This window comes from Neoarius graeffei, chromosome 11 (genome assembly GCF_027579695.1).
Source record: "Neoarius graeffei isolate fNeoGra1 chromosome 11, fNeoGra1.pri, whole genome shotgun sequence".
Taxonomy (NCBI): Eukaryota; Metazoa; Chordata; class Actinopteri; order Siluriformes; family Ariidae; genus Neoarius; species Neoarius graeffei.
Genome location: NC_083579.1, coordinates 62,313,137 through 62,324,870, shown reverse-complemented (window position 1 = coordinate 62,324,870; position 11,734 = coordinate 62,313,137). Strand labels below are relative to the sequence as shown.

Genomic DNA, 11,734 nt, shown 5'->3' with positions numbered 1-11,734 from the left:
TATGTGGCTGGGTAAAAGACCTTGGTATCAGGTCGCTGCAGAATCTATCCTGGATTGTTTTTGCCCGTGTAAGTATGTTGGTTTTTTTTTAAAGCTTTTTGTTCGTGCCTTTACAACGAAGTGCTGCAAGTTGAAGCGTAAACAAACAACAGTTGGCTTGATTCTCACTTGTGTTGGCTCTTATCTCTCAGGTAAATCATTCACAAAGATCATCAGAAACCCCTTTAAAGACCTGGATCTTAGTTAAACAAGATGGAGAAGTGATCACGGCGCATTGTAACTGTATGGCTACGTGACTTAAAAAAAGTACCGTAAAATAACGACACATAGCAAGAAAAGTACTTGGAAAACACTAATGCCATAGCAGAGAGGGAAATACAAACCTTTCATGAAGTGATCGCTGCAAACTCGAGCATGCTTCGAATCGGCTCCCTTCGATTTCAGTGAGAGGTTCAAAAGCCACCTTTCTTGATGTCTTTTTGTGAAATCCTGTGTTCGTTCACCCTTTTTTATTAGTTCACGGGGAGCCCTGAAGAAACTTTTATCAGTTTAACGGTTTGAGCGATTCGAACAACCTAAAACAACACAAGCGTAAGGCATTTTTCACGCGAACAATGCACCTTCTTCGTACAAACGCTTTGTCAACTGAGCTTTGGTAGACCACCAGCTAAAGTTTTGAATAATTAATGAGGCAGATGTGATGTCACGTGAAACCCAAGAATTAGGTTAACGGGCTCCTCTGAATTGCCCATAGGTGTGAATGGTTGTTTGTTTCTGTGTTAGCACTGCAATAGATTGGCAACCTCCCCAGGGTGTACCCCGCCTCTCCCCTGAAGTCAGCTGGGATTGGCTCCAGCTTCCCCCATGACCCTGACAAATAAGTGGTATAGATAATGGATGGATGATGGCAAACCGTCTTGTTACCCTCATTTCTTTTTCGTTTTTGTGGAGCCAGATGTAGATTCTTTTTGTGAGAAGTCTGATGCATCTGAAGAAGGTCCTGTTCCATGTAGAGCTGTCTGCCTCCATCTTATTTCCAGCAGCTCTTGTACAGCTGTGATTTCCTTTATTAAAATCTCCTTTATCATGCCTACTTCTGACTGCAGAAAGGAGCGAACCATGCTTTCCAGTGCCTAGAGTCAATATAATATTGTTAAGGAAGAGTATAAAAACACTTAGTTCTCATCTCTGACACAATGTAGTATAACTTTTACTAGCGTATAGAGTTCAAATATAGCAAAAGCGAACATGAATAAGTTCTTAGATAACAGCACTTATAAATAAGACAAGAAAAATTTTCGTCAAACCTGTTCTCTTCCTTATATAACCCAAAGTAAGCTGTCAGTAGGAGTAAATGACAAATGCGCTCGTTTAATCCAGTTTATGATAACTGCTGATGAAGCATGGGTGTTGAAAGGTGAAGTGCTTTTTAGCTGATTACAGCACAGCACTTGGACCTGAAGGCCGTCTTGCTTTTGTGGTGTGGAGGTGGTGAGTAACAAATTGTCTAAAAATACTCATATCTAAGAAACAGTCCAGTGACAAAAGAACAATAAAGTGTCAGTCTGATGTGTTGCGTCACCACAGCCACTAGAACAGCTGCAGCTTCCCAGGGGTGGGGGTATGATGGGTGGAAGGGGCAGTGGGTTGTGGGATAGTGTCATTCTGGAAGACATCACTCCCATCAGGATAGAGATGCTAGATTGGCTTCACCAAGCACTTTAATTAGCACATATTTAATTTATTAAAAATTAGTTCTTGCTGGGTGGCACGGGAGGCGAAGTGGCCAAGTGGTTAGAGCGCTTGACCACTAAGCGAACGGTCCCCGGTTTGAGCCTCGCCTCGGACGGTGATCTGAGGCTCGCCTCCTGTCCACCCAGCAGTGAATGGGGACCTGGTGGAAACACTGGGGAAGTTAAAGGCGGCGAGGAAAGGAACTGGCCACCCTACCTCACCATGCCGACGGCCTAGACAGAGTGTGCTCTCTAACAGGCACTCCCCAACGTACGTATGAACGTATATGGGACTCTTTGACTTTGACTTGGGTGGCATGCTGGTGTAGTGGTTAGCACTATTGCCTCACAGCAAGAAGGTCCTGGGTTTGAGTCCAGCAGCTGACGAGGGCCTTTCTGTGTGGAGTTTGCATGTTCTCCCCATGTTGCTCCGGTTTCCGCCACAGCCCAAAGACATGCAGGTGAGGCTAACTGGTGGCTCTAAATTGACCGTAGGTGTGAATGTGAGTGTGAATGGTTGTTTGTCTATATGTGTCAGCCCTGCGATGACCTGGTGACTTGTCCAGGGTGTACCCCGCCTCTCACCCATAGTCAGCCGGGATAGGCTCCAGCTTGCCTACGACCCTGTACAGGATAAGCGGCTACAGATAATGGAAGGATGGATGGATAGTTTCTTGCTGTACTAACAACTTTCAACTATTGAGACTACAAAGTCCTGCTGTAAATCACTTTCGATAAGGGTGTCGTTTATATGCTGTAAGTGTAATTGTTTCACCATGATAAAGAGGACTAGACAGAATCACTTTGCATTGATTTGCAGTGGTCTTTCCCTCTGAGGGATCAAGTGAACCCAAATCAAGTGCACTGAAGCTGTTATGAAGTCTTGTAATAGCCCACCACCCTACTAAGTCAGTTTATGTTGTTGTTTTTTTCCTTTAATTTCTCACTTGTGTGTATACTCACTTGTATTTCTCACTTGTTGTCCTAAACTAAGAATTTCTGAAGCGTCAGCTGACCTTAAACTTGTTAATTTACCCTTAAAGTGCATATTTTGGACCAATTTCGTGTTTTTTTTTTAATATGAAAGTATGTCCCTTTACACACTCATCCAGAAGGGTAATTTTGCTCAAGGCCATCTGTCTACAGCAGAAAAAAATAAAATAACAAAGCACGTCTGGAAAAATCCCAAGGGAGTCTGGAGCCAGATTCGTGACGTCACCTGCGGAAGCGCGAGCAGGCTGCGCGAGCTTTGAACAGTTTCAGTGCACAGCCTGTGTAGACCAAGCGCCCCCATTTCTCTCTCATTGTCCGGTCTTTTGGAAAACGATGCGTACTAATCCCATCAAGATTGGTGTTGCTACACCCTCCTACAATACATCTGTTAACCATTTTAATAATTACGCGATAACGTTGAAGAAATTTGCAGAAAACCACCAGGTCGTTTTCTCATAAACAAACCAGCGCTGACGTAGGATTCAGAGGGAGGCGTCCCGCAGATGACGTCACGAAAATCAATGTTTGCCGGGAAATCCAAATGCCAAGTTTTTTCAGAGGCGGACCAATTCGCCTCAAATGGCTTGATTTCAACTGAATTTTTCTGGTATTGCGCAAGGTAAAAAAATTGCAGAGAATGCAGAATGTTACAGATATTTGGCCAAAGTTTAATATAAAATAGGAGAATTGCGTTGATCTTGCTCCTGAATTTACCCGTGATATGCACTTTAACAGCATGTGCTAGCAAGCACAATGTTAAAGTCAGTCATAATTTGAGAAGCACTAGTACCTGTTTTTCTAGTCTGTCCTCCAGTGAAAGGTCACTGAGACTGACTTGCAGCTTCTCCATTATTTGTACCTCAGCCTGTTTTTTCAGTCTTTGGATTTCTGCAAGCTTCACTGTCTCGGCTGCTGTTAGTTTTTTCAAAGCCTGCTGCTTCTCCCAGACTTCCAACTCTGTTCCCTCAGATAGTGGTAGTGGACGTGGTGGAACATGAATATCAAGGTGAGAGTACATGCACTTAGGGTTCAGCTCTCCTTTTAAAAACGCTTGATAGAGGCACTGATGACGGATATAGTTCTGCACCATGAAGTCATACATGGTGGCGTGATGACAGGGAGGCAGTCGTTGATCAAACTGTGACAGTCGTGTCTGGATCAAAGACAGTACTTCAGATCTCTCCAAACCTGATACCACACACATATTCAGAGCCAAGTTAACAGAACTTACAGAGAATACATTAGATTTTATGATTATGATTATAGTGCCGGGCGGCACGGTGGTGTAGTGGTTAGCGCTGTCGCCTCACAGCAAGAAGGTCCTGGGTTCGAGCCCCGGGGCCGGCGAGGACCTTTCTGTGTGGAGTTTGCATGTTCTCCCCGTGTCCGCGTGGGTTTCCTCCGGGTGCTCCGGTTTCCCCCACAGTCCAAAGACATGCAGGTTAGGTTAACTGGTGACTCTAAATTGACCGTAGGTGTGAATGTGAGTGTGAATGGTTGTCTGTGTCTATGTGTCAGCCCTGTGATGACCTGGCGACTTGTCCAGGGTGTACCCCGCCTTTCGCCCGTAGTCAGCTGGGATAGGCTCCAGCTTGCCTGCGACCCTGTAGAAGGATAAAGCGGCTAGAGATAATGAGATGAGATGAGATGAGATTATAGTGCCTGATTTCATTTTTCACAGGGCTAAACAAACGATGGTTTTGGCCAGGATGCAATCATCACAATTCCAGGTTGTCTATGTCCAGCTGTTATTCAGCAATATTATTGTTAAAATGTAGATATGCTTAATAAGTGAAACATAAATGAAGCATGTATTCAGGAGCCATGACTCACCTCTAAACTCAGGGAGGAGCTCTTTACTCAGATTTGCTATTTGGGCCACTGCAGTCCATGGAAGCCCACGCTGTACTGAGTACATCACATTCTCATACACAAATTCTTGGTGTATATACTGCTTCTGGTCGTCGCCTTCAAACTCTCTCCACTGAAAACAGCTGCTCAGGCGCATTATGCCTTCATCCCTCTGAAAGGACACAGCGCACAGTGGCAATAAGGCAGGAGTGACTGTCGATGCTCCTGATGATATGGAAAGAGGTGTGATTACACTAACACCCACCTGTTTTGGCACCGGTACTGAGTGTAAGGTAACTGGAGGTAAGCTGCTGCACTGATCACACTGATTGCAATGAATGAAACATTTTAAGTGTCTGATGGAAATTGCAGGCATGCATGATGTGAAACCTGTTGCATCTACAAATGTAGACACTATAGTTAGACTATAAAAGAACAATGGTGAGGCCTGCCTGTTACTGCTTTTACCTTCATGCTAACGATTAATCAGCAGCACCCGATTTCTTTCCACAGTGATAAACATCACTTGATTTGTTTTAACTGCCCCTGGCCTGCCCGTGCAGCCGCTGATATCGGTTTGTAAACGGCCTAAAAAAACGCCCCAGTCTAACTGTAGGTGGATGTCGTACTTGGTAAACATTACACCTAATGGAAGCCTGGACAGTAGACAGTTACCTTGAGCTTCGCTGCCTCCTGTATGACGGTCTTTAACGCGTCCATTGCGGCGCCTGCTGTTGTTAAGAGAAAGCTTGTTACTAGGGAGACACACACACACAACCATCTACTAGTCACGTGACTCCTTTGACTACACGAGTGTTGTGTTTACTGAGCAGTCACACATTTAGCATCTGAGCAGGATGAGCATGTTAATAAATGCTTCAGAGAAAGTTTTCCTCAAATTTCAGTGCTGTCGTTAATGATAGTCACCTAACATTTCTTGAACAACAACCTCCAATATCTTACCAAATTACCACTTGGTTGGTGTGAATGTCTATTGCTTTCTGTACCTTGTCGTGTAATATTGTATTTTACACTGTTAGTGATTTGTTTTCACTTATTATTTGAAGGTAATGTCTTTATACTGCATCAATGTATTTTGTTGCTGTAGTACACAAATCTCCCTGCAGGAAATTAATAAAGTGTCTGTCTGTCTGTCTGTCTGTCTGTCTGTCTGTCTGTAAATGATGTAATTTGACCAACTTTTTGCCAACTACTCTAAAACCTCATTAAAAATATCAAGACACATAATGCATGATGTGTTTGTATGAAGTCAGGTGTCCTATTTTCTATGTTATTCTTTGCTGGATATATAATAATAATAATAATAATAATAATAATTGGCGGCACGGTGGTGTAGTGGTTAGCGCTGTCGCCTCATAGCAAGAAGGTCCGGGTTCGAGCCCCGTGGCTGGCGAGGGCCTTTCTGTGTGGAGTTTGCATGTTCTGCCCGTGTCCGCGTGGGTTTCCTCCGGGTGCTCCGGTTTCCCCCACAGTCCAAAGACATGCAGGTTAGGTTAACTGGTGAGTCTAAATTGACCGTAGGTGTGAATGTGAGTGTGAATGGTTGTCTGTGTCTGTCAGCCCTGTGATGACCTGGCGACTTGTCCAGGGTGTACCCTGCCTTTCGCCCGTAGTCAGCTGGGATAGGCTCCAGCTTGCCTGCGACCCTGTAGAACAGGATAAAGCGGCTAGAGATAATGAGATAATAATAATAATAATAATAATAATAATAATAATGGTACGAACATACACCACCGCCAATAATTGAAGATGAGCAAACCAGGCTCATGTGGGACTCAACTGTCTTCACAGACCGGCAGCTAGAGCACAACAGACCTGACATTACGCTGGTAGATAAGACCCGCCACGAGTGGGTTATGATTGACATGGCCGTACCTGCCGATCAAAATGTAGTTAGAACAGAAGGGTGGAAGGTAGAAAGATACCAAGATCTGGCACTCGGAGTTAGGCGATTGCACCAAGCAACAGTGAAGATCGTACCTTTTGTAATAGGTGCACTGGGGACCATCTCAAAGAACCTTTTGGAAACCAAAGAGGTTCTGGGAATCCCAGACATCATAGGAAATGCGCAAATGACAGCCTTGTTCAGAACAGTTCATATCCTTAGGAAAGTGTCGTGCACCGAAGCTGCGGGTAGCAGCTGAGGCACAGTACTATAAAAAATTAACCGGTCATAACATTGAAGAGCCAAGACAATCGCAAAATAATAATAATAGGGTGGCACAGTGGTGTAGTGGTTGGCCTTGTCGCCTCACAGCAAGAAGGTCCTGGATTCGAGCCCAGCGGTTGGCGAGGGCCTTTCTGTGTGGAGTTTACATGTTCTCCTCGTGTCTGCATGGGTTTCTTCTGGGTGCTCCGGTTTCCCCCACAGTCCAAAGACATGTCTGTGAAGATTCTCAGTCATCCAGGTTATAGTAAAATGTGGGTGGTAAAAGGGAGCAACTGGACTTGCTTGAAGATTCTTGAAGACGTTTCACCTCTCATCCGAAAGGCTTCTTCAGTTCTGTCTGACTGTTACTGTTACCCCCTATTAGTCAGACAAAACTGAAGAAGCCTTTCGGATGAGAGGTGAAACGTCTTCAAGAATCTTCAAGCAAGTCCAGTTGCTTGAAGTCCTAACCTGCATGTCTTTTACCACCCACAGTCCAAAGACATGCAGGTTAGGCTAATCGGTGGCTCTTAATTGACCGTAGGTGTGAATGTGAGTGTGAATGGTTGTCTGTGTCTCTGTGTCAGCCCTGCGATGACCTGGCGACTTGTCCAGGGTGTACCCCACCTTTCGCCCGTAGTCAGCTGGGATAGGCTCCAGCTTGCCTGCGACCCTGTAGAACAGGATTAGCGGCTACAGATAATGGATGGTTGGATAATAATAATAATAAATAAATCAATCCATTATCTGTAACCGCTTATTCTGTGCAGGGTTGCAGGCAAGCTGGATCCTATCCCAGCTAACTATGGGTGAGAGGCGGGGTACACCCTGGAGAAGTCACCAAATCATTACAGGGCTGACACAGAGACAACCATTCACACTCACATTCACACCTACGGTCAATTTAGAGTCACCAGTTAACCTAACCTGCATGTCTTTGGACTGTGGGGGAAACCGGAGCACCCGGAGGAAACCCACACAGACACGGGGAGAACATGCAAACTCCACACAGAAAGGCCCTCGTCAGCCACTGGGCTCAAACCCAGAACCTTCTTGCTGTGGGGCGACAGTGCTAACCACTACACCACCGTGCCACCAATAATAATAATAATAATAATAATACCACCACCACCACTCAGCATTTCTATTACAGAGATAAAATACTGAACAGGAGACATCATTTCTTCATGATCATTTGTATGTAATCGTAATTGTATGTAATTGTAAGTTGTTGTTAATGGATTCATTTGTTCATTTATTCATTCATTCCCTTTCATACAATGAGTCAACTAATAAAGTTTTAAAAACGTAAAAGAAAACTAAAAAAAAACCCTCCAGTTGACTGAAAGCCAAATTATATGCCTTAGTTTAATGTTTAATCAAAAGTGGCAGCATGTTACAAGGATAGGTTAGGCAAGGAATATTGTGTTATATTATATTGGTATGTTTAGCAGATTTAAACACACAAATAGTTTGTGAATAGTCTGTACATAAGTGACTCATTCTGTGTTTTCATTTTAACATTACATTTTATTTAAGGGTTCTTGACATATATATTACTTTTGGGGAAGTAAGAGTTAATATCTACTGGAACAGATGGTGGAACAGTGTAATCCTCTTTCATAGGAGCCACTCCTGCCTGCATGGGGGTCTGCATGTATCTGATAATTAGCCTAATGGAATGAATGGAGACAGAGTGAAGAGAACAACATACAGATGTGTCATCCCTGTAGTGGGTCTCTGTAGCTGCTGAGTGATATATCGCCATGCTGGATTGGATACCGTTTCGCCTTTGCAGACATTTTCAGAGTTACAGTGCTTGCTGAACTAGCGTTCTGGAATCCTTGATAGCCAACAACAGAGTTTAGAGGTTTTTGGCGTAGCCCACTGCAACAATGAATCCATCGCTAAAGGGTAAGCTGCTGATGTGTGCAATGCGGTGTGAAATTAGTGCAAGAGACACAAGATAGCTACGACTCAGAAAGGGTTACCAGAAAGGACCTGGGCCTTATCCAACAAGTATATGAATAAAGCAACAGGCCATTGTTTATAACGTGATTGGTAGGATGATGGAGGTTTGGGCATTGTGAATGTGTGCAGTACAGAACTAATGCAGTCTAGAATCTTATTATGCTGTCAAGATCAATGGTCGTAATCACAGTGGAATAAAAGCTGTGCAACAGGGCTAGCATTAAATCCTGTGACCTAATTAGGCTTTGTGCTGACTTATCAGGACGTTATGGACTAGAAAAGCACACTAGAAAGACTGTAGATTGTATAGAGTGATTATTATTGTTCTATCAATCAGTTTGATGTCTGATTATAGTTACATGTCATTTTGATTATTTTTTCATGGATCAAGCAACACATTAACTCTGGAGACCACATTGCTGTACACACATGCTGGATACGAGAATAAAGGAGATTTTGAATTTAAAAGTTAATTAAGTGTAACCGGTGCTCTTGGGTAGTACCTAATACCTAGTTCCTATCCAGTTAATTGTATAAAATGTCACACCAATTTACTAACATCTTTCACATGAGCAAATAACACATTTTACCCCCTGTTTTGCGTGTTTAGGTTAATGAATAGGCATTTTGGGGCAATTTTATTTAAAGGGCCAAAATGTGTGTCGTCTATGGGAAAAGATTCAATTCAATGTCCTTTTGCAACTTTTACACCTTTATTAAGCCTGAAAGTCATGTTAAGAACTGGGCAAATGAATACATCCAGAAGATTAAGGCCTGAATAACCTTCTGGAAGCCTGTTTGTGCCAGTGATAGACAAAATATTAGTCATACCCTTTATCAAGTCTTAACAAGTAGAAAGTTTATCTCAATTTTGCCATCATAAAAGTTCCCCCCCCCCCAAAACGATTACTAAATATCCTATTACCATGGTAAAGTTGGTTTCATAACAGATTCACTGTGCAGTCTAACCCATTGCACACATTAATTATTGTTTATTTTGGAGCTTAATAAATCCGGGCCTTATGTTACGCACGTGATGTTGGATCCCTTGAGAAGCCGTTATGTCATTCCCTTTGTTTTTAACTGACAGTCCTCGGGCTCTAAACGTTTCTGATTCAGATTAGTGAAATGTGTGTCTGACAGACCTTCACAGCGTTTGTTCCCATGAGCGTCACAAGTGCCCGCTTGAGTTTGTCATACAGAGCAGAAGATAAATGAAGTCTGAAAAACTGTCTCTTCTTATTGTTATATGAACGAATTTTTTATGCTGCTTATGATCATTTCCTGTTGTATATTGTTTATTTAGTGTTCTCTCTTTTTTCCTTAAATGAAGCAATGGCCTGTGATTTACTAAAATATTCACATTGATAGCTTTTTCTTCCAGCATTACCACTGAGCATGACATGAAAGAGATATTTCAGGCTCACTGTAGAAAATCTTGGCATTACGAAACAGATCTGAAATGTTGCTCTGATTTGTAATCAGGAGAACAGTAGCTGTGTTGAATGGAGGTAAAGGAGGGTCACTTTATTTTAAGGTGCAGAGGTTTTGCCGGCTTTACAAGGGCTTACAGTAAGCCATTTTCTGTCAGTATAGGAGTGACTTAACAGTAGCACATGTTCGACACAAAAGAGAGCTTATTATAGTGTACAGTAAAAGTACAACTGATATCTAGTTAAATGTGGGCGGTTTTGGATATTAAATATTAAGGGTAGTGTTGCTATGATAAACAGGAATATCTGTACTGAGATCTGTTGCTATATTTTAACTTAATCCTTTTGTATAGTCTGTAGAAATGTATATTCATACGCCACGTTTAGTCCGAGCTTCTCTATGGAAACAGAAACGTTATATTTACCTACCTACATGTGCACAAAGCTCACAGTGAATGTACCGGTACAGTTAAAACAGAATTTAATGCCAGTTACATGTCTCGTTTTCACAAGTAACTAATGTCCTTGCCTTAATGTCACAGTGTTTTTCTTAATTGTGTGTGCATTGTTTAAAGAAGAAATGTCTGTACTGGCAGCCAGCTGCACGTCATTATTCATTGCAATAATAATAATAATCTCATCTCATCTCATTATCTGTAGCCGCTTTATCCTGTTCTACAGGGTCGCAGGCAAGCTGGAGCCTATCCCAGCTGACTACGGGCGAAAGGCGGAGTACACCCTGGACAAGTCATCAGGTCATCACAGGGCTGACACATAGACACAGACAACCATTCACACTCACATTCACGCCTACGGTCAATATAGGTGGTGTTTACATTAGACCATATCCGTCTCGTTTTCGTCGCGGATGCACTGTCCGTTCACATTAAAACGCCGGGAAACGACTCCACAGGCGGAACAACTTGAATCCGCCAGGGCCCACGTATTCAACCCAGTTCGTATCTGATCCGGTGCTGTGTAAACATTGAGATACGAGGAAACGCAGTGCTGAGCTCTAGCTGACGTCGTCATTGGACGACGTCACTGTGATATCCACCTTCCTGATTCGCTGGCGTTGTTCATGCCACGTTGGTCATGTGACGCGACTGCTGAAAAACGGTGCGGACTTCACTTCCTGCTATTGTTTCTGCCTTGTATCACCTTTTTGTTTTTCATTAAAGAGTATAAAAGTATGAATATAATGCTTTGCTTTGTCATTCTTAATGTTGTTCATGGTAAGATGCAAATACTGCCCACTGTGTAGTTATGATTGTCTTTAGGCTTGCCATCCTTCCACTTGCAAGTGGTGAGTGACTTGCGCATGCCCGATATGCACTGGGATCACACACACAGCGGCTCAGTCCCGAATCACTGCTCGTGCGCTTCACTCGCGCGCTCTGTGAGCTGCGCAGGGCCGGAGTGCGCACCCTCCAGAGGGCACTCGCTGTTCAGGGCGGAGTGATTTGGAGCGCAGCCGCTGAGGAGGAAGCGCTGAGCCGCACTGACACATTTCAACTTACGTGCCGTCTAATTAGTCATGTGATTAGCGTATCCGTGTATTGGCATTGCTGTGTGCATGCGAA

General features: G+C 43.4%; 1 protein-coding gene across 1 annotated transcript; it reads right to left on the bottom strand.

Annotated features, from left to right (window-relative positions):
- Positions 1-926: 926 nt before the first annotated feature.
- On the bottom strand, positions 927-5,297 carry c11h8orf74 (chromosome 11 C8orf74 homolog). Its single transcript, XM_060933115.1, has 4 exons — positions 5,253-5,297; positions 4,560-4,749; positions 3,517-3,914; positions 927-1,133 (listed from the first exon to the last, which is right to left on the bottom strand). Exons 1-4 carry the CDS (start codon positions 5,295-5,297, stop codon positions 927-929), a joined length of 840 nt encoding a protein of 279 aa, XP_060789098.1.
- Positions 5,298-11,734: the final 6,437 nt, after the last annotated feature.

Bases quoted from the DNA above. Each gene is read 5' to 3' on its own strand.
- c11h8orf74 (XM_060933115.1), bottom strand. From the start codon at position 5,297: ATGGACGCGTTAAAGACCGTCATACAGGAGGCAGCGAAGCTCAAG. The intron at 3,915-4,559 runs GTGAGTCATGGC...GTGTGGTATCAG, and splicing joins GCTCCTCCCTGAGTTTAGAG to GTTTGGAGAGATCTGAAGTA. The intron at 1,134-3,516 runs GTACTAGTGCTT...TATTGACTCTAG, and splicing joins AGGACAGACTAGAAAAACAG to GCACTGGAAAGCATGGTTCG.